General features: G+C 47.2%; 1 protein-coding gene across 17 annotated transcripts in view; it reads right to left on the bottom strand.

Moving 5' to 3' along the window:
• Positions 1 to 275: 275 nt before the first annotated feature.
• Positions 276 to 23,218, bottom strand: part of LOC147449460 (uncharacterized) — a 139,914-nt gene continuing 116,971 nt past the window's right edge. For 16 of the 17 annotated variants that reach the window (XM_086521907.1, XM_086521912.1, XM_086521904.1 and 13 more), the window contains 2 exons: positions 1,597 to 1,824; positions 276 to 1,015 (listed from right to left, as the gene is read on the bottom strand). In XM_086521907.1, coding sequence (XP_086378033.1) covers positions 794 to 1,015; positions 1,597 to 1,824 — 450 coding nt within the window. In that variant the 3' untranslated portion in view covers positions 276 to 793. Of the gene's footprint in view, positions 1,016 to 1,596; positions 1,825 to 23,218 lie in introns of those variants that run through there. The other variant, XM_086521919.1, reaches the window with a different exon arrangement.

The following is a 23,218-nucleotide window of genomic DNA, read 5'->3' as shown; positions in this document are numbered from 1 at the left end:
TTGAACAAACAAGGAAAAAATGAAGCGTAAAACTTCAAACAGGTCCCAATGATATACCTTGAAATGTACATTGGCCCAAGTTAAGGAGTCTCATGATTCTAGGCCCTCTTGTTTCAAGGGTGCATTTTCCCCTTGGACAAACACAGGGTAGTATATACTCGCAGGGATAAAGGTTTCCCTTGACAAAACGTCAATCCACCATCTACATTGAAGGTGGAAATTAAAGGCCAGAATGAATATGCTTTATTGGCTGATGAAAAGGTGCCTGCAACCTTAGCAGCTAACGGTTTTCCTATTAAATTTGGTGTTTCCTTCACATGAATACTGGGACATGGAATATTTGTGAGAGTATGCTCTCATAGAAAACAGTATGTTTTGTGAAAATTCTTACATGAGAATGGTTGGGATGTCCTATGTGTTGTAGAGCATAAAGCCCTTATGGAAGCTCAAGGGACAGTGGAATGTCACAGCCTCACCTGTTTTGCACCAGGCCGCGACTTTGAACTACTCTGATGTTTTTATGATAATTGTGCATGAGAACCACTCTTGACGAGATGAAAGGAGAGAGAAAAAGAGCACTCATAATACACCGAGCAAAGCAAAAAACTAGAAACAGGAGCATTAGTATTCTAGCTGTACCAACTTGAGTCTTAAACTGGAACAGATTATTGGACTTGCCATTTGGACATGCTCCATAAAGATCTCCCAGTAAAGCATCAACCGGCCGTATCCGCCATCCATGATCAGTATGTATAAGAGATATGTAAGGCCAACAATCGTTGAGAGTTTGATTCTATGCACTATTATTGTTGGATTCAACTGTAATAGGAATGTCAGATATGACATCAAGTATGCTCTCCACTGTGATCATCTTGGGTCTGCGATCGGGATCAAGCTCTAAGCAAGACAGGATAAGACCTACCATGAGCTCAGCAGCCTTCGTAGGGCACTCATCCCTCAAGCCTGGATCGATTACCAAATTCCGTGTTTTTTCATGTTTGAGTAGAGGTTTTGCCTGCCCAATTGAAAATTGCTTGTCATGAAACAGTAAAGATCTGCCCAATATCTACACTTTTCAGGCATCAGCAAGATAGATTTCGTGCAAATATCCCAAGAAATTAAGTACTTATCATCAGAACTTGTATTCTTCATAACTACCAGAACCTTGCTAGTCATTTCCTTATTCAGCTCAAAAAAAGGTGAGGACTCATGTATGCATTCTAAAACAAGCGAAACTCAAATGGCACATTAAGTGTTGAGAGGGTCCTTGGCACTCTAAAACCAAACAAAGCGAGAAAAATTCAATGCATCGCATGCAAAGGTAGGTCCACTTAGCATCATAACTAATAAAATATTCAGATGTACACCTAGCTCACTTCTTCACTAAGGCTTGTTTTAGAGTGACTCCCAAAGCCAATGGCATACACATCCATACATTATTATAGAAAAGATCCCGGATTCTGAAATTCCTAAAAAAGTCCTCCAGAACCTCAACACCTTTTGGTGGACGACAGTGCAAGCAGTTAACCATGCATCTCACAGTTCATTGAAATAGAAGCAAGCAATAATACAGTACAGATTCCCTCAGAGACTCACCCAAGGAATCAAAAAGTCTGTATTTCCTTCTTCATTGAGAAACAAGATGTTTTGACCACTCAGTAACTCCAGAAGAACTGCACCAAAGCTGTAGACATCACTCTTGACAGTCAGCTTTCCAGTCATGCTATAGTCAGGAGCCAGATATCCAAACGTTCCAATTACTCGAGTAGTAACATGACTGCTCTCGGAGAAAAGGAAGACTTTAGACAACCCAAAATCAGCGACCTGCAAAACTTTCATCATGGTGCTTACAATCTCACAATAGTATGTATGACTCACATTTGCGAATACAAAATTTAGACAATTTCTCAGATACCTCCCAGGCATAATATAACATGAGACAATGATGCTTCTAGGTCAGGAACATCCAGACACTTAAGAAAACTATTTTCTTTTTAACTTCTCCAAAAGCACACCCTTGCTATTGCCACGGAAACCTAGTTTTTGCTGAAATTCTTTAACATAGCTTTGTCACAACGCTGACCCTATGATGCACATTGCAGCTGGAGAAGGAGAAGTAGGTCGTGCTGGTGCTCCATGCAGTATGCTCACTAGTGGGGTTGCTCCTCCATGCAGTATGCACAAGTTATCTCACTGAGAAAAGAAGCACAGAGACCATAGCAAGCTATTGAACAAAGAACACAGTGGACAACAACAATTGCAACACTAGACCTGAGAACAAAGAACACAGTAGACAGTAAATGCTTAGCTGAACCCCTCTACTCACAATGTATCATCCACAGATATTGCCTGGCAGCACGCTCAGCTCTAGACCAGGACTTTCAGGATAGAAAGGGCGTGTAGAGGCTCGACTGTGCAATGGAGATAGTGCTAGTGACACTGTGCGACTAGGACTCAAGGATACTAAACTCCATGATAGACCCCTAGCTACAATATCTCCGACATGATATACAAAATGCTGAAAATATTTTTTCCAGGTGGTGACCCACTGAGGTAGACCCGTAGATGAGTGGAGGTTGAGAGACTAGGTAGGCACTAGGTCACATCGATGACTTGGCTATCACTCCCTCCCTGCCAAAGTGCTCGTCCAAGTAGCCAGCTCAAGAAAGTAAGGCGCCTAGCCTAGTCTCGGTCTAGGGACTATGACAAAGTGCACCACGTCTCTTGACCTTTCTCTCAGCTATCATTGATAAAGTGGTGGGGCTACAGGTTTCCCTCCACAAAACTCCTCAACATTCCAGTGAGATTGATACAACATGCATACTAAATGTGATTGAAAATATGCGAGACCTGCTCTACACTGTACCAAAGCAAACATATCACAAAACCTAAAGACATTCCCAACAAAAATTATTTATTTCTGTGACTGTCCATCAAGACCGTGGTGGGCAGCTGAAGTAGGAGTGTTGCAGCACACGAGAGAGTGAGGATAGAGTAATGGTAGTAGCAACCCTGGAGAAGACGGGTGCCATCGAGGGCTAGGCATAGTAGTCCATGAGAAGTTCCATCGATGAGATATGGCAAGTGATGTATGGAGGATGTATGTAGGAGACACATGTGGGTGCTCGGTGATGTGTAGCAAGCTTGGACACTCCGAGTGAGAAATCATTAGCAACACGCATGAGAAAACTGGAACAACAGAACTTGAAATAGATAGAGAGAGAAGAGGAGAGTGTAGCAGGGCTACAGTGTTGCAGGCACTAGACAAACAGTTAGTTGCAGTTGGACTGAGTCCACAGTGGACGGACTTTTGCCTGGCAGTGACACGTGGCAAGCATACGGGTGGTGGTCTAGCGGACGCGGGACCAGACCACCACAACCACAGTTTTGAGATAGTCTTATCTGGATTAGAAATTTGTGAGTCGTTGGTGGCTCTTTATGATTGTATATATCCGTAGTTGTTTGGGGCTTTATGGATCATCCTCTTTGTATGGTCTAGCATTAGTCTTGAGTCCTGAGTCTAGAGTTTTGCACGCCACTGGCACTCTCCTTGCACATTGGAGCCTCGAAACCCCCATTGTACCTTGAATCCTGAGCTTGGAGCTGTGGGTGCTGCCAGCCAGAGTTGTATGGTTCTTTGAGCTTGTCGAGTTCCATTGAGTTGAGTCTGCATGTGTGTTTTGAGTCGTGTCATGTCTCGAGTCATATTCCACTTCTGTGTTTCCATCATGTTCCTATGTGATGTTTCTTCTGTTGGACTGAGGTTTCATGCATACTGCACTGAGGAGCACCCACTCTAAGGAGCACGACACCTTTTCCTTGCTGCAAGTGCTCTCATTTTTGGCACGCCCGGTGGGACCTCAACTGAAGTCTCACTCTGTCGTTCTACACCTCCCCAGTCACCCCATCAATAAACTTCTCATCCCATGTGTTACAGCAAGCTCCAGTGCAACAAGCTCCTTGTAGGGTGCAGCGGAAGTGAATGTTGAACTTTGGTCAAGATGAGTGCTCCGAACTGTGCTCAAGGGTTCCTTTTACTTACGGAAGGGAGAGCCTTCTGTTCCTTTAGTGAGAGAGTGCAATGGACACAAACAAAGTGGTGAACACTGTGAATGAAGGTGCTGAGACTGAGAGATAGAGAGAGAAGAATACGACACCAGAATGTTGTCAGACCCTCCTCCGAAGGCCCCAATCTCTATGGCGAGAGCGGTCTACTATTGATTGCACAAATCTCTACAATGCTTTGGACTTGCCGACGATGTTGACGATGATGAGGACGATGACGAGACGGGCTGAAATCTGAAAACGCTAATGGCTGAAATTTGCAAATCTTTATCTGCTGAATTCTGACTCTATGTCAGAGACGACGGCGATGACGGATGCAACGACGACGCGCTGAAAACGCAGATGCTGGAATCTGCGTTTTCCGGGCTGAATCTGCAAACTACGATGGATCTGACCATGCGGCAAGGATTTGCTGCGGGAAGGTGAGACCTGCGAGGTTCGGGACTTCTACTGCGGTGTCTTGATGCTGAAAACTGAAAACGCTGGTGCAAATCTGAGCCTTGTCGCGAACAATCTGCAAAACGCTAGGAGATTGTGCTGATCCAAAAATGGAAACTCTCTCAAACAGAATGAAACACAGAAACAATGGATAACAACAGAGACACAACAGTGGACCAGAACAAGTGGACTCGACTAGCTCAAAGAACCATGTACAGACTTTGGCATGGCAACGCACTCAGCTCCAGCCCAGGACTCACAGGTACAAATGGGGTGTCGAGGCTCAGATGTGTAGTGATGGTGAAGCAGTGCTCTGGTAAGACTCACTCTAGACGACTAAGTACAAGATCCTAGAACTGCCCAAAACAACTACTCATATGTACAACCATAAGAGCCACCAACGGCCCATAAATGTCCAACCAGCTAAGTCTATCTCTAAACTGAGTGGTGGTGGTGACCTGGCCACGATGTCCACTAGACCACCGTAGGTACCCTGCCACACGTCACTCCCAGCCCAAAGGGTCCGTCCAGTGTGAACCAGACCAATTGTAGCTAACTGTCCAACTGCCTGTCCTGTGAAGTGACATTGTAGCACTGCTACAATGCTTCAACTTCATCTATAGTCATGCGTCTTCCTTCTTCAAGAATCTCCAAGGATGAAAATTCCTGAAACCACTTCCAACACAAAAACATGAACATACCCATTCCATGTAAAGTGACTGGAAAAATACTATTCCTTCGAAAAAACTGTGCATGCAATGCAGATGAACAAAGTGACAGAGTGCCAAACCGTTCATCAAACACACGCAAACAATGGGGTCGAATCTTGACTTTCTGATCTAAATCAATCAACTGTGGTAAATCACAATGGAAATGCCGATGCTTGATGCTCAATCCTTCTTGTGCTCTTTCGGATACTGCGTCATGCCAAGGAAGAGACATGGAATGTGAATTCCTTGAATGCAAAAATTTCATCGTGCCATGAGAGTTCCGTATACATCCGTGCTCATTCATGAGTGAATCGTGTTCATCGTGTAATATGTCATGCCTATGAAAAGGGATCACATAATGACGGTGACTAAAATATAGGAAAGCATCACGAATGAAACACTCAAACAATGCGTGCTGACTAATCATTCGAACACATAATACTTCCTGTGGAGGTTCTTTGCAACTCGACTCGAGAGCCAAGATCGGTTCTTCGTGATCTATTGAATCTGTAATGAGGTTAGCTTCACTAGAAAAGTATCAACTAAACCATCATCCTTGTGAACAATCACAGTTTCTTCCTGCAAATCATCATGCTCGTGAATAATCACGTCTTGATCATGCAAACCATCATGCTTATCATTATCAAGCAATTCATCATGCTTATCCGGATCATGCAATTCATCATGCTTATCATTATCATGCAAATCATGTGTGTCATGCTTTGGAAAAGAAGAGACTGAGAGAGTCTCCTTTTCCTGATTCTTTTCAATCTGTGCTTGCACATTAGAAAAGAGTCGGAAAAACTCTTGCATGTGTTGGACTCTCTGTTCGGCCGCCAAGCGTGCGTGCTCGCGCTCACGCTCGAAGGCTACCCTTCTGTCTTCGGCAGCCAAGCACGCTTGCTCGCACTCACGCTCAATTTCGGCTCTTCTTTCTTTGGCCTCCAAGCGTGCTTGCTCGCGCTCACCCTCTATGGCCGTCCTTCTTTCTTCGTGTTCACGTGCTATGGCTACCATTCTTTCTTGGTACTTACGATCAATTGCTGCCTTTCTTTCTGCTGTTCTTTCTTCGCGTTGTTCTAACTTCCTGTCCATCATCATCTTGTCAAAAGCCTCCATAGAAGTTAGTGCAATCCTTGGCGTAGATGGGAAGGGGGAGGGTCAAAAAAACCTCAATTCTTCTTTGCCACTGCCATGCTCATCACCTCCATGCGAAGTATGCATTCCACTCCGGATAATGACCATACACTGAAGTCGTGGGTTCTTAAGTTCACGACGAACTTGGGTTCTTGTGGTTCTTGGTTTATTAGGTCTTGAGGTTCTTGAGGTTCTGGAGTCTTGAGGTTCTGGAGTCTTGAGGTTCTTGAGGCTCTCAAGTCTTGAGGTTCTTGAGGCTCTCAAGTCTTGAGGTTCTTAAGGTTCCGGAGTCTTGAGGTTCTTCTTTAGCTTGCAATCTGTGTTAGAGAAGGATCTTCTCTTACCCGAGCTCTTCTCTTTCCTGCGGCGGGTGCACCCCTTTGCAACCTTGCGATCACACCAAGGTTGCTTTTTCCCACCTCACGTCGATTGGCCAGCCGCTAAGTGCACAATCCGCTCTCAATGAGTGAAAACAGAAACAAGGGGAGGTTGGACAAACCCTTCTTTCTTGGGATTCCTGTCACTCTTCAAAACACCATTAGGAATCGACACGCCCAAGAGGACTTGGGTTACGTGCAACCACAACAAGCAAAAAAAATTATGTCAATCAAATCATCATCATGCTTCACACAATCATGCAAATATTGTGTTTCATGCTTTGGAGAAGAAGAGACTGAGAGACTCCTTTTCCCGAATCTCTTGCATCGGTGCCTGAACTTGAGAAAAGAGTTGCAACATCTCTTGCAATCGTGCTTTGTTCTCGCGATAAAATTATGCTTGCCTTGCTTGGTTCTCTGCTTGTCTGCGTTCCATTTCTGCTTTTCTTTCTTTGAATTCACGATCCAATATGGCTTGTCGTTCTTTGGCTTCCAAGCATGCTTGCTCACGCTCACGCGCTATGGCTACCATTCTTGCTGCATTTCTTGCTTTGCGTTGTAAATTCTATTCCATAAACAACAGTTCCAACTCCTCCGTTGGAATTAGTGCAATCGGTGTCGTAGATGGGGAAGGGTCGGAAAAACCTCCTGGTGGGGAAAATTCTTCTTCGCCTCTCATGCTCATCACCTCCAAGCGAAGTATCCATTCCGCTTCGAGTGATGATCATTCTGAAGTCATGGGTTCTTGTGGGTTCTTGTGGGTTCTTGAGTTCACGAGGAACTTGGGTTCTTGGGGCTCTTGAGTTCTTGAGGTTCTTGAGGTTTTCTTTCGCTTGCAGATCGCGTTTGAGAAGGATCTTCTCTTCACCCGAGTTCTACTCCTTTCTGCGGGTGCACCCCTTGGCGGCCTTGCGCTCACACCAAGGTTGCTTTTTCCCACCTCACGTCGATTGGCCGGCCGCTAAGTGCACGGTCCGCTCTCAATGAGTGAAAAGAGACACAAGGGGAGGCTGGACAAGCCCTTCTTTCTTGGGATTCCTGTCACTCTTCAACAAAACACGATTAGGAATCCCCACGCCCAAGTAAACTTGGGTTCGTGCGATTGCAACAAGCAAAAAAAATTCTTGTGGTTCTTTCCTTGAGTAATGCAGAACACTTTCAAAGCTCTGATACCAATGTTAGGTGCAACGGAATGAATGTTGTATTTTCTCAAGATTAGTGATCTTTATTGCTCAAGGTTCCTTTTAGTTCTTAGGGAAGGAGAGAGCCTTCCGTCCTTATGGAGAGTGCTATGATCACGAACAAAGTGAGTGGATATTGTGTGTGCAAGTGAATGAGACTGAGAGTAGGAGAGAGAAGAGATACGACACCCGAGAGGTTGTAAAACCCTCCTCCGAAGGCCCCACTCTCGTCGGCGAGAGTGGTTTACTTTGATTGCACAAAGGTGTACAATGCGAATGCAATGAACTGATGCAATTTGGACTATGCCGATGACGACGACGGTGATGACGACGACGACTTGGTGGCTGAAATCTGTGATCTTCTAACTGCTGTTTTTCGTGGACTGTTTCAGGGCTGAAATGGACTGTCTTACTGCTGTCTTAAGGCTGAAAATGGTGGATCTACCGGGGGTTCATGCTGATGGTAAAAACGCTGAGGTACTGTACCCTTTAGGCTGCGTTTTTATGCTGATTTTCACCTGCTGAAAACGCTGCAAAGGCTGAGGTCCATGCTGTGAAAAAACGAAACAAAATGCTGAGGTTCTGCTGGCTTCTGCTAGCATTAGTGATTGCTGGGAAAAACGCTGAAATCTGCTTGTCTAGAGTTAGTAAAAACGCAAGGGGCTGGCTGTGGGTTGAGGCTGAAATTGCCAAGCTCTGGGGGTTTATGGCGATGGCTATTGGAGAGGGAGACTCCAGGGAGTGGGACTTGATGCTGGGAATCTGCTGTGGTAGAAAACGTCAGGTATGGGGAGATGGTGGCGATGCTTACTACTGGGGGTGCTGAGGGGGGTACTGCTGAGAAGTTGCTTGTTGAGAGGGAAGCTCCTGCTGCCTCTTCTGCCAGAAAGTGCTAACTTGGGTTTGCTTATAAATTAACTTAGCAAAATTGCCCTACCTACTTTTGTTGGAAAGTCACTTAAAAATAATAAGTGAAAATAACCAAAAATAGGAAAATAGGCTAAATGCACTGGAGAATTCCCCTGACTGAATCTGATGGATTTTGAAGGGAATACTAATGATCATGCTGTGTGCAACCGGAGGATATGCATCTATGCTAAGTGACTGGGCATGCACGGTCTACGAGTAGACTCACAAAAGTGCCAGATCACTGCTAATCTAAACTGACTGGACTGACTGAACCCTGCTGTGGTGTAGCTTGTCCACGGACACATAGGGTTGGGATGTGTCACGTGACATTTTACTTACAGAAGGGAGAGCCTTCCGTTCCTTTAGTGAGAGAGTGCAATGGACACAAACAAAGTGGTGAACACTGTGAATGAAGGTGCTGAGACAACCGAGGCGAGTCACCTTGTTTCAGTGGTGGCTGGTCGCACACAGAGCTACAGCACTTGGGAGTTGGCTAGTGCATTTTGGTCTCTCGGCCGCATATGCCGCTTGTGACCATCTTGTGGAGAGTCAGTGTCACTGTCTTTGGGACTGTCCTTTGGCACAGCAGGTGTGGCTCGTGTTCTTCGGTTGATGCCTGCTCTTTCCACGGCTCGACAGTACACTTGGGGAGCAACTGCTTGGTCCACCCTCACGCGCCCGGGACTTCAGTTTGAGCTATCTTCCACCAACAGGATGATAGTGATGCAAGGGGGACGACCGACACTCGAGCCTCAGAGCTTACTCCATAGGAGTGGTGCAGTGAGAGAGAGGAGTGTTGGGAGCTCATCAGTGGCCTGACACTCTGGTTCATCTGGCGGGCCCGTTGCTTCCGCATCTTTGAGGCTCGCCCTGTGCCACCAGCAGAGGTTGTTCGCGATCTTTGGCTAGAGCTGATCCACACTCTCAAAGGATAGCTCGAGAGACTACAGGGAAGCTCCGACCGCATGCAGGAGCGGAGCGCAGAGAGGCTTTCCTTCGACTCTGGCGTTATGGGCCTTTCTACACCATGGTCTAGGGTGTACTCAGATGGCACTACCGACCACCTGTGTGTCTTTTCCCTCCTCCCATCTCTTGATTTAGCCTCTTTGTAAAGTTGATGTTTTTTCATTGGGAGAGTCTACACATCATGCTTGCTTTAGCCCTCTCTCGCAGAGGTGGTTGTAGCCCTATGGGCAATTTCATTAACTAATAGAAGGGTCTTTTTCTCGGGAAAAAAAAAAGGTGTTGAGACTGAGTAGAGAGAAGAATACTACACCAGAATGTTGTCAAACCCTCCTCCGAAGGCCCCACTCTCTATGGCGAGAGCGGTCTACTATCGATTGCACAAATCTCTACAATGCTTTGGACTTGCCGACGATGTCGACGACGATGAGGACGACGACGAGACGGGCTGAAATCTGAAAACGCTAATGGCTGAAATCTGCAAATCTTTATCTATTGAATTCTGACTCTATGTCGGAGATGACGACGATGCAACGACGACGCGCTGAAAACGCAGATGCTGAAATCTGCGTTTTACGGGCTGAATCTGCAAACTACGATGGATCTGACCGTGCGGCGAGGATCTGCTACGGGAAGGTGAGATCTGCGAGGTTCGGGACTCCTACTGCGGTGTCTTGATGCTGACAACTGAAAACGCTGGTGCAAATCTGAGCCTTGTCGCGAAGAATTTGCAAAACGCTAGGAGGTTGTGTTGATCCAAAAACGTTGGGCTGAACTAAAGTCTTGTTGCAAAAATGCTAGTGTTTCTGCTGGTACTGCTGTTGCCGGCTGCTCGGCAATGCAAAAATGCCAGGGCTGATCTGGGGATGAAAACGCTAGGCTTACAGATGGCTGGAAACGCTAGGGTTGTTAGGGGGGGGAATCTTGCTGAGAAGGTGCCTGTTGAACGCTGTGTTCCTGCTGCCTCTTCTGTCAGAAAGTGCTAGCGCTAGGGTTTCTTATGTACTTGGCTGTAAAAATTGCCCTACCTAGTTTCCCAACAAAAGTCACTTAAAAATAATAAGTGAAAATTGACTAAAATAGGGAAAATAGGTCTATGCACTGTAAAAATGCTCCTAATGGGTTTTGATGGAAATCTGATGATCATGCTGTGTGCAAATAGAGGATATGCATCTATTCTAAGTGTCTGGACATGCATGGTCTGCGAACAGACTCACAAAAGTGCCAGATCACTTCCTAAGCTAGGCTAACTGAACTGAACTGAACCCAACCCATGTCATGAAGTAGCTTGTCCACGTACACATAGGGTTAGATGTGCACGTGACACTCCTGCACAGATATCCATGGAGAAGCTCACAAGCGTTGCCACTCTTCGCTATGAGCTACGACCTCATTATCGGCATTTGTGGCAGCAAATTCAATAGTTTCTCCAGTGCCTCCATTACTTGGGGACTCTTGCCCATATTAGGTTAGAGTACATAGCCGCTAGGTCAGTTTATGCTTTCTGCAGTCTGATGCATGGATTATGTCTCATGGAATCAAATGTGGCCACTCTCCAAGTCTTAGTTATGGTGGCAAAGAACGTTGTCTCACATTTGGAAGAATCACCTATCTCTCAAAGAACGCATTTCCTTATGGCGATGCATGGTGAGTGCTCTACTGGTTGGTATATTGTTGCATGCACGATGCATTGCCTCCTCTCGTTGTGTCGAATGTCATCGAGTTGCCGAGTATGTTACGCATTTGCTTTGGGATTGCCACTGCTCCCGAACTTTCATCAGGCAAGTGTTCGCTACTCTGTGCCTTCGTTTCCTCTCCGAAATCTTTCACAGACCAATCTCGATTTTTGGAGTCCTCCAACTACCATATTCTTCGTTTGAGGTCTTCTTCAATTGGGTCAAATTTTGGGTTATGTGGACCTATGGCACCCATGTAACTCTCAAATGTTTCATGCACTGGAAACTGACCCTTTCCCTTACTTCAAGTTTTCGCCTGGACGAGCATTACACTAAGCTTATGTGTGGGAGACATCTCTCCTCAAGCTTATAGGATTTTCTTTGATTGTTTCTAGCTTGCAGAGCATCACAATGCTCCGTCTTTTGTAATTCTTTATTGTGGGTTTTCCTCGCTTTGGGGTTTCCCACTTGTAAATTAAATCAATATTTACAAAAAGAAAAGTGTGTGTGTGTGTGTGAGCGTGTGTTGAGTGACGAGCTCTCGGTCCTGCACCCTGCGTGAGCAGGTCTGATGTGTGCCTCGCAATCTCCTTTGTCGTGCCCCTGCGCGTTCTGCTGTGAGCCTTGTGCGCTCTGCCTTGACCTCTGCACGTGAGAGCGCTATTGAAGCCTGTGCATTTCTGCCCTCAGCCATAAGCGCCAGAGTCGTCCTCTGCCCTGTTTTCAGCCCTGCACAGTCTGAAATCTCTTGTTTTATACAACGTTGTTCCCTTTTCCGCTTTGCTTTGCTGTGGGTGTGTGGGTGTGTGAGTCGGGCTCGTTTTCTTCTTGCTCTATAGGTTTTCCTATGTGCAGGTTGGTGTGTGTGTAGACGCTTTACTGAAATATACAAAAATATACAAAAAGATAGAAAGAGTTAAGTGTGTGAGTACAGTGAAGAAGGTGCGTGTTGGTTGGTTCGATTTCGACACAATAGTGTGTGGCTCTGCTCGTGATGGCAGAGGAAGCTGTTTATAAGCGCAGGAAACAGGTTGACCTCCCATCAATGGATGCCGCACACATTATCAAAGAGTGCTTATCGAAGGATTTTGCAAATGCCCGAAATGCATGGGAAGGTCAAGAACCCAATATTGAAGTGGTTACTCTGATTCACGAGCTTATGGATCCGGTAGCACAATATGCGTTGAATGCGGTTATTTTGTTTTTCCCAGCCAAGATGCCCTCGGCACAGGATGTAGGTCGGTGGGCTGATTTTCTATTAAAAAGACAAGCAGTCCGAGCGGTGATTCCTCCACTAATTTCGCATATGTTTATTGATGTGGATGCGGCTTGGTATCGTTTTGTTATGCGGATCCAGGCAATCATAAAGGATTATGGTACTTGGTATATGCATCCACAAAGAGACAAAGTGCAAGAGGACAAAGCAACTTGTCAAGACTTGGAAAGTCTTGCGGATATTAGACCGCTCGCTGAATCGGAACAACAGGAGTTATGTGCAGCTAAGGTCTCTCTGATGCATAATAACAAGAAGAAACTTGAAAAATGGAAGGTTAGATCGAGACAGCTTGCCTTCATGGATGAAGGTTGTTTGTCAAAGCAATTTTTAAAGCATTTGCATCACTCCATGCAATGTGTGGCAATGAAAAGAGTAAAGGATGATACGTGGCAATGGACTATCACTAAGATGCAATTGGCAAATGCCATGGTGAATCACTTTCGACGGGCTTTTGCAACTCCGGAAGCTCCCTCGACTGAGGTTTTGCAAGCCAGACAATTACTGTTGTCGCATGTTCATCCTATATTGACAATGGAAAATGTAGATACTCTTGAGGCCAGCTTTACTAAAGATGAATTGCACGATAGTTTGTTGCATCTTGGTCATTGGAAATCGCCTGGATGGCATGGTCTTACGGTTGAGTTTTTCCTTCGCTTTTGGGAACCCATAAAGCAGCCGCTACTTTTCATGATGAATCATGCATGGACTACACAATCTTTGCCGCAATCGTGTGGAAAGGACTGGTGAAAATGTTGCCTAAGCAAGCGTTATGTGAATCCTTCTCGCAATGGCATCCTATTACACTTATGCCATTCATTTACAAATCGATGTCGAAAATGATAGCTACGCGCATTAAAGATCATTTGTTTTCCAACATACATCCTGCCCAGTATGGATTCATTCCTCGTCAACAAATTATGGATAATATAGCTAATGCTTCCATCGGCATTGATATGCGAAATATACTATAAACAACATATACTTATCATGAAGGTAGATATAGAGAAAGCTTTTGACATTGTTCATTGGAACTTTATTGCACAGATAATGGCAACCTTCGGCTTTGGGTCCAGAATGCGTAGTGTGGTCTATCTTCTTTATGAGCACAGTCAATCTTCGGGAATAATTCATGGTGAGCTCACAGAGTTGTGGGATCTTGGTTGTTCAATCAGGCAAGGATGCCCTTTAAGTGCTATATTGTATGCAAATTGCAACGCATCCTTTATTGTTGTACTTGGACTCTCTAACGGCATATGGCCACGTGCATGGATTGGAATTACCATCTCGTAATCATTTTGTGGCACAAGCATATGCTGATGACTATGTTTTGGCCTAGTCCATCAACATCGATCGCATCCAATATGCTTTCAATGTTTTGTTTTGTTTCCGGAGTCGGGTAGAGCACGCCCGGCCGCTCCCCTCATACACCAAAAAAGTATTCAAGAAGAACGACCAGGACTATGCACCCAGAAACCGAAGGCAGACGCTTTTGTCACTAGTTTCCTCTATACTACAAGAGTCCAGAATTATCTACACTCTTAGGGCCATGACTAATCCCTTGAGAGACCCATTTCGCCAACTTGATTTGGGCGTGACAGCGACCATGTACCTTTGTTTAGAGGCCCAGGTACTGCGGGACTTGCTTCAGTCTTCCCTTTGGAGTTGCCTCCTCCAGGTAACTTATCGCTCACCTCACTAAACTGCCTTTGAAACCCGACGGTTTTCCTTAGGAAATGCCATACCCGCTTGGAAGGGCGTTGGCTCACAGGTGGCGTCCGCTGAGGTTGGTGGTGTCTCCCGTTTGCACCTCCCAACCCCTTTCAATGCCTTTCCACGAGAGAAAGTAAGCTTGTCTGGGAAACCGTTGAACAAGAGTGATAAAAAACCCGACTCCAATGCAAACTCTCCATTCTGATCGAATTGCCACTCACATCATCTCGACCATGCCACGACCACTCCTGCGTTACTATTTTCTAGTTAGCTACAAGACTGGAAGCAAGGGGGCAGCCAAGTATTGTGGCCTCAAATTTGCCAAAACCCACATCCGAGTAAGAAGGCTGCCAATGCCCAAAAGCTGGTGTAGAAATCGCATGAGAACACTGAGCAAGCTCGAACTATGATGAGCACCTCCAGTCGCGTGAAGGTCCCCATCCATCTGGGAGTTGCTGTCTCTAGAGGTGTGAGCCACTCAGCTGGTACTACCTCATTGATGTCCTGACACATGCTCTGCACCCCTCTCATGCCCTGCAAGCTGGATGCTCTATAACTCCTCTACCAAACTTGAGAACTGCAGCCAGTCACCTAGAGCGCGTGCTGGACCCTCTGTCATGGGACCCCAAGAAACATGAGGCCTACTACCAACCAAGCGGCCTCTCTGAGTGTTGACCATGGGGTTCCAAACAAGGGGCTGTCTCAACCACTCCTCCGTGCAAGTGGGTTGGTGCTGCTCGAGGCCTCTCCGCAGCTGCTCCCAAGAGCGAAGCAGGCTCATAGCAAAACGATCCTCCAGTCTCCTGCTCAGACCAACTCTGCGCATCTCTGTGAAGATCCATTTGATGGAAGGTCTACAAGGGCCTTCGGCCTGAGTGCCTGAGGCACTCGAGCTCTAAGCGCTAAAGCAAAAACTCCTTCCAGGGCTCCTCTCCTAGAAGCAATCCTCTGACAACAAAATTCTCAAGAAGGGCTCTGCTCTGTTGTGCTGGGTCTATGATCCCCAACCCCCCACCCCCCGAGAACAAGGTAGAGTGATGACCTGCTAGGCTACTTTGGCCCGGGCTATCTGAGTGTCACGCCCTGTCCAAAGAAAGTTCTTGATCAGCCTCTACCTGGCTGATGTAGGAGCTCGAAAAGATCCAACAAGATGTAATGTACCACATAGTAGCCAACAACACCTGGTTGGCCACTACAACTCTGCCTGCCAAGGAGAGTCAAGCGCAACTCCAATGTAACAACTTTCTCCTGATGGACCGGAGGAGGGAAGCAATCTGCTGCCTAGGAGACAAGTCCAGGCCAACCTGACGGCCCAAGTAGCGAAGTGCAGTCCCAGGGGGAATCCATCTAAAAACCCTCACTTGGCAACCAATCAGGCGTAGGAGCACTGCCAACCCAGAAAGCCACTGTCTTCCTCCAGTTGATCAGTGCGCCTGATGCACAACAAAACGTCGCTAGAGCCTGCTCACACCTGTGCAGGTTGGCCTCCTGGCCCTCCAAGTACAAAGCTGAGTTGTCTGCAAACTAAGCATCCAGTAGCTCATTGCCCCGAATAGGGAGCGCTAAGCCACGCAGACCAAACTGCTATGAAACCAAGAATCTGCTCATCGCCTTAGCATAGAATCGAAAGAGGAAGGGGCCTAGAGGACAGCCCTGTTTGACCGAGCGTGTGAGCATGAAACGGTCTCCTCTACCTCCTGCCAAAAGCACTTGACTGTGTGCACGTCTGTAGAGAGCTGACACCTCTCTGATCCAAGCATCTCAGAAACCCATCCTCCATAGAGTGCCCTCCAAGAAGTCCCAGTCAACTCTGTCGTAGCCCATCTCAAAATCGAGAAGAAGTATCACCAGATCCTCACCTCGGAGGCGCGCGAGCCGCGAGGGCAGATGCCTCCGAAAAAGTGAAGATGTTGTCACGGATACTGTGCTCCTTGACAAAACCTGTCTGGGTCGCATGTATAATGCTCTCTAGAAATGGCTGAATCCTCAAACTCAGAGCATTGGCTAGAATTTTGTAGGCTGAGTTGAGGATGGTGATCGGTCATCACTGGCGAATCTCATCCAAGGAGCCACCCTCCTTGGGAATGAACTAGATCAAGCCCTCACTCATGCTGTCAGGCATCTCTCCTGTGTGCAAGATGTAGTGAAAAGCGCTGCAAAGATCTGAGCCAAGCAAGTCCCAATACTCCAAGACAAAACTGGGAGTCAAACTTTCCTCACTAGGGCAACTACCTCGGGGAAGTGCTCTGAGGGCCTCTTGGAGCTCCTCTAACTGAAGAGGCAGCTCAAGCCTCTGGCATATCTCTTCAGTCACAAGACAAGGCATATGTGCCCAAACCTGCTCTCTTCATGCATCCCGACGCTCTGACTGAGGCTCTGCTCACAACATGTCACGGTAAAAGTCAGTAGCAACTCCACGTATATCCTCAGGCTCTGAAGTCATTGACTTGTCAGATCTCGTCAACTGGCTGACACTGGTGAGTGCATGGCGGGGTCCCACTACCTCAAAGAACGCCCCACTCACTCTGTCACCCACTTGGGTCCACTGAGACGCCCGTAGATGCAGACCAAACTCATGTCGCCTCTCCTCTATGCTGGCAAGCTCCTGGCGAGCCTGTTGCAACTGCTCCTCCAACCAAGGACTGTCTGGGTTCTGCTCTTTATCCTTTGCAAGGAAGCAACGCCCCGTTGGAGACGCCGCTCCTCCTCCGTCGCTGCAGCTAGGTGAGCCGTAGACTCTTGAAGAAAGAAACGAGTAAGCTGAGCAAGTCCAAAGGCCACTCTATCAGCAGGAGACTCTTGCGTGTCCAAGCCCTCTATCCATAGAGCCACCACCCGCTCTCTGAGCTCTGAATTCAACAAGATCCTCTCAGGGATGCGTAGCATCGTGCTCCCCCTCCTTTGTCTATCTTCCATAGTGAGGATCACTCGTGCATGGTCCGAAAAAGATATCCTAGCCAAAATGCAAACTGACCCACCCAAGTCACAGATGTGGTCACTCGCGTAGAAGCGATCTATCCTAGATAGATTCACTCCTCCCGCTATGCGGTCTGAGCGAGAGAAGGCCAAGCTATCTGGGAGCCTCACAAAGCCAGAGTGTTGCCAAACATCTGAAACCCTCAAAGTCATACATAGCCTCTCCCAAGCTACCAACTCAGCCCCGTGCACAGTAGCATGGCTGCCTCCAATCCTATCAGAGGGGTCCTCCAACATGTTGAAGTCACCCCCAATGCACCATTGTTCCGCATGTGGCAGAGACTCTACAATGTGAGACCAAAACTCTACACATGCACTTGCCACATTGGGCGCATAGATGTTCAGGAAGCCCAAGAGGCAGCCCTGAACTTGCATAGTAATCCACTGAGCCCTGCCAGGCACAATAATGCCTCTGCCCACAATGGTCTGCCGCCAAGAGTCCGCAATAGTCATACATACCCCTCCCTGGATACAAGGAGGTCCAAATACAGTTGACCAAAATGTCTCATATCGCCCACGCAAAAGCTGACCACAACGTCTAATGTGGCTCTCACAAAGATGATGCTCCTGCAACGTAAGAATATCAATCTCTCCGTCCACAAGCCATCGTTGAAGCTCTTGACGCAACCGACCCCGTTTGCGCTGAAACTAGGGCCCACCTAATCCTTGCACGTTCCATGAGACAATCCTCGCGGAGAACGAGAAAGAATTGATGCTGCAACATCAGCTAACCGCGCTATCTTTGAGGCTAGCGTGGATGGGGAATAATCCGCATCCGAGCGTCCCCTAGATAGGCGTGACTGCAAAGAGTGTCTAGCCCAGGCCCAAGAAGAGCGTGCCATGCGCAGGGCAACCTCCTCTGTCCAGGAGTCCTCATGTATGTATACATAGCATGGTGGGCTCTACGTGTCAGCAAAGAAGTGTACCACAATGTGTCTACATCCTGTCGAGTCTGGAGGTGTCATTGACAACTTGGGGTGAGAGAACTTGAGGGCCTGTGCCTGCAGGTCTGTAACCCACAGGTCTCCCATATAGTGAGAGAACTCGAGGGCCTGTGCCCGCAGCCACTCCATCAATGAGTCCAGAGTCCACTCATACTCGTCTCTGTCGCATACGGGAAAAGAGAAGCCAATTGTTGTGTCTAGGGCCTCTATCCTTCTAGTTGCAAGGAACAGTACATGGACTCTGAAACAAGGTGCCTCAAAGTCTGGTGAAGGGTCGCAAAGAAACCGAGTGAAGTCACAGGCGAAGAAGTCCCACCTACGACGAATGTCGAAGCTCGTAGGTCCACGAGGAACTGCTGCAAAGGGAGACGTTTGCACCAGAAGGGGGTTCGCAAGAAAGGCTGTCTCTCTCTCGCCAAGTGACTCATGGCAAAAGCGTTGCCAAGAGATCTCCTAGCAGCCGAGGAAGGTTCTACCCTATGGGTCGGCTACGGGGTAGGAATGGGAGGAGATGTGGAAGCGGGGGGGATAGTGGGGGATTGTAGCAAGGCTACAATTGTCACTACACAGGACAGATAGTTGGACAGTTGGTTACACTTGGTCTGGTTCACACTGGACGGACCCGCTGGGCTGGGAGTGACACATGGCAGTGGCAGGGTACCGACGATTGGTCTAGTGGACATCGTGGCCAGGTCACCACATGGTTGACATTTATGAGCCGTTGGTGGCCCTTTATGGTGTTACATATGAGTAGTAGCGGTTGGTCATTGGTATCATCTTCTTCACCTTTGGTCCAGCATCGTGCGGGGAAAGCAGCGAGTCTTACACAGAGCACTGTTTTCACCATCCCTGCACATCTGAGCCTCGACACCCCATTTGTACCTGTGAGTCCTGGGCTAGAGCTGAGTGTGCTGCCACGCCAGAGTCTGTACATGGTTCTTTGAGCTAGTCGAGTCCACATGTTCTGGTCCACTGTTGTGTCTTTGTTGTTATCCATTGTTTCTGTGTTTCATTCTCTTTGAGAGAGTTTCCATTGGTTGAGTAAGATTGTCACGCACATTGCACTGAGGGGCACCCACACTGTAGAGAGCATGACACATTATCCGCGCTACAGGGATGGAGGAGTGGGGCGATAGGGAGCAGCGGAAAGGGGGAGAGGGGGGGGAGGGGGAACATGACAGTCTCAATCTCTGAGCCAATCCTGGACAGGAGCTGAAGGTACTCTCTCCTCAAGCCGGGGAAGCAGATCGAGATGGGAAGGTCTGCCTCCTCGACAAGAACATCGGTAGTTGGGTCGAAACCATGGTGCCACTGTTGAAAATGAGCTCGAATTGCCCGGATAGCCAGGGGGACTCATCACAATGACCTTGGATGCCATCTCGGGAGTCTCAAACTCTATTTGGTAGTAGCCACGTTCAAGAAGCTGAACATCGAGGATCCTGTCCACATCTATGAGAAGGCGGGCTTGGAGGAGATCATGCACCTCCCCTCTGCTGGGTCTAGTGCCGAGAATCTTGCGGATAATAGAGGTGGCCTGAAGGCGCGCCGCATCTGCCTCTAAGCTCGCTTGCTCTGTTGGCGAAAGAGCAAGTCGAATGGTGGGTTCTACGGGGTCGGGCAAGGGGGTTTAAGTGGAGTCCCTGTGTGGCGAAGCAGAATTTTCCATTTGTGTCTACTGCTGCGAAGGCGAGCGAAGGGGAGTCGAGGGCGTCGATGAGAACGAAATGAAGCGACAAGGCGAGCTGATGTCGTTCGGAACAACAGCGAAGGATAGCACGAGGTGGGAGTGGGGGAATGATGGGCAGGCTGCGGGGAGCGGGGGGGGGGGGGGGGGGGGGTCAAGGCACTGCGAGGGGGAGCTGGGGGGATTAGAGCAATGGCGAGCGCGAGAAAGAGCAGCAGCAACGAGCACCTTTTAGACCTAAATTTATTCTCCACCCAATCCAAGAACTTGGCATTATTTACCGACCACGCCAATAGGTATCCAAGAGGACGCACAATCTGGTCCGGCTTCACTATCTCTCCTTGCCGAATGCAGATCCTGAAGTTCAATTGTTGAAGTTTAGACTTTCGGAAGTTAACTTGCAGACCAAGAGCCAATCCATAAAGATGCAGAGCTTCCATGATACATCGGACATCATCCAATCAATTGTTTCGACAAGCTGCTCTAACATTTGGTCTTGGAATGCACTATAGACATATGTGGCACACCATTACAGATATGGTTTATTCCATATTTCCTATTCCATCGCTTGTTGCTGGGGATTGGCATTATGTTGATTCTTCGATCCTCTCTATATCCGCGAAGGTGTATGGTCATTTGTAGTCATCTTCTTGGATACAGTAACGTTGTAATAAGGTATGGAATATGAACAAAGGTGTTGCATGGTGATGACATAAAGTTATGAAAGTGTGGCATGCCACGCTTCCTTTAAAGGAGCGATTGTTTATGTGGAGATGCATGAAATAATTTTGGTCGATATTTCTAGCTTTTTGGGGTGCTTCCACCAATACTTAAGCCATATACACACTTTTTCGAATGGATTAGATATTGGGTGCTATGGACATTGTGGAGAGCACGTAATTTCCTCATGTTTCACCACATTCAAGTGGAGTATGTACCCTTCTTCAAAACATCTCTTCGGCAATCTCTCAAAGTTGCCTATGACTTGGAGGAGCTCCCCTCTCTCCATTACGAGCTCTACTTTGACTGTTTCTCATTTACCACTTGTAATATTTTCTATGGGAGGTTTCCCATCAGTAATTCAATCTGGCATTACTATAAATAAAAAGAAGTGTGTGTGTGTGTGTTGTTTCAAGGCACTGACGTTGCCCTGTTTCCCTATTTTAAATTGTCTCTTGGCCAACTCCATTTTGCTTATGAGGCAAGGGATATTACTCTTGATGCATATAGGATTTACTTTGACTATTTCTAGCCCTCAAATCATCATACAGCTCCGCATTTTGTACCTCTTCTTTTCCGTGGGTTTTCCTCGGTTTGAGGTTTCCCACTTGTAAATTAATCAAATCCGATTTACAAAAAAAGAAGTGTGTGTGTGTGTGTGTGTGTGTGTGTGTGTGTGTGTGTGTGTGTGTGTGTGTGTGTGTGTGTGTGTGTGTGTGTGTGTGAGAGAGAGAGAGAGAGAGAGAGAGAGAGAGATTGGGTTATGCAACGTTTGAATGTCAAATTGCATTAGTGGAAGTTATCCAATTGGCCATTACTTGTTCGTCTGCGAATTGTTCAGAGTATCCTGATGGCATATGTTCAGTTCTTTTTGCCACTAATGCACTGGCCTCGTCCTTGCCATGATTCTCTTATGTCGGACATTATGTCCCATTTATGGCGGACCCATGCTCAGAAAAAAGGCTTGCGCTTGATGTTGATGGAGAAGCTTTGCACTCCTAAACGTCTTGGTGGCCTTAATATCTTGGACTTGCGCAGGTATGTTCTTGCTAGGAAAGCTATGTTGTTGCCTACAATTGCGCAGCAAATTCATCCTTGGACTCTGATGTTCGCATACCTCGGGCAACATGTTGTTACTTCCTCATTTGGCCATGGCAATCATCTATCTAAGAGGTGGTGTTTGGCAAGATGGAAGGGCACATTCCTAGATGTCCTCTTGCTTCCACTTTGGTATCTGCCTGGAAAGAGGTTACAATTCATCTTTCATGGAATCCTCGGCATGAAGGTAATTCGATTCGTTTGGAGAGTCTCCATTGGAGCCGGGCATTCTCTCTTACTTTGGTCGACCGCTCACCTCGCCAAGCTTACTTTCTCTCTAGTCGTGGCATTCGTGTAGTTGAGGATGTAGTCGATGAGGCTGGTTATACTTTTGAGTTTCCCTTCGCCGCTCGCTGTTTTGGATTGGGCATGCACTACCGTCAGTTCTGGAGAAAACTTCAAAACATGTTGCTTGAGTTTTTGCCCATTACACCTTGGTCTGATGGTGAGCGCATGTCTGATTGGAATCTTCGGGAAACGCCTTTTCGAGATATTTTACCAATCGAATTTATGCTCTTCTTCTACCACAACCCTGGCTTGCTGATCATTGTAATGCCCTTTGGCACATGCACAAATCTGCTCTCTGGTGGAGGAAGCTTCTTTTTGCCTTGTGGAAAAGCCATTTGCCTTTGAAGGAGAAACTGTTTCTTTGGCGTTGTTTGCTTCGAGTGCTCCCAGTCGGCACTTTTCTTAGGGCGCGTCATGTTCGCTCCTCTTCTTGTGTCCCTTGCTCAATCGTAGAAGAGAATGTCTACCATTTGTTGTGGGGATTCTCTATTACTAGAGATTTCCTTCACCGTGAATCGGCCTGTATGCGGCTCCGTTTTCCAAGGATTGTCTTCCACAAGAGGTTTTGGGTGTTTGGCATTTTCTCACCGACACTGCGGCGTTTCGCGGTTTTCTTCATGTGCGTCAGATACTAGGCTCATTGGACCCTCTGGCGTCAGCGTAATGCTTACATGTTCCATCGTACTCATGCAGACCCGTTCCCACTCTTCAAGCTTTCTCTTAGGCAGTCGTTACGGTTTGCTTTGGAAGTTGGTGATATCACCGCAGAGATACATCAGCTTTCCTATGAATGTTGCTAGCTACTTTGTTCAGCTGAGGAGTTATGTGTTCTTCCCCTTGTATATGATCCTTTCGGTGAGTTTTCCTCGCTTCAAGGTTTCCCGCTAGTAAATTAATCAAATCGATTTACAAAAAAAAGTGTGATGTTTGTGTGTGTGTGTGTGTGTGTCGGAGCTGGTGTGAGTGTGTTTGTGTGAGGTTGGGAGAGAGTCTGCGCGCGAACAACTAACCCTCATTCTCTGCGCGTGTACTCTCTGCCTGCGCGCGATCAGTTTGTTGCCCTCAG

Source organism: Adiantum capillus-veneris, chromosome 10, assembly GCF_014529385.1.
Source record: "Adiantum capillus-veneris isolate H3 chromosome 10, ASM1452938v2, whole genome shotgun sequence".
NCBI lineage: Eukaryota > Viridiplantae > Streptophyta > Polypodiopsida > Polypodiales > Pteridaceae > Adiantum > Adiantum capillus-veneris.
The sequence above is the reverse complement of the archived record's forward strand: the minus strand, read 5'-3'. Positions and strand labels throughout refer to the sequence as shown.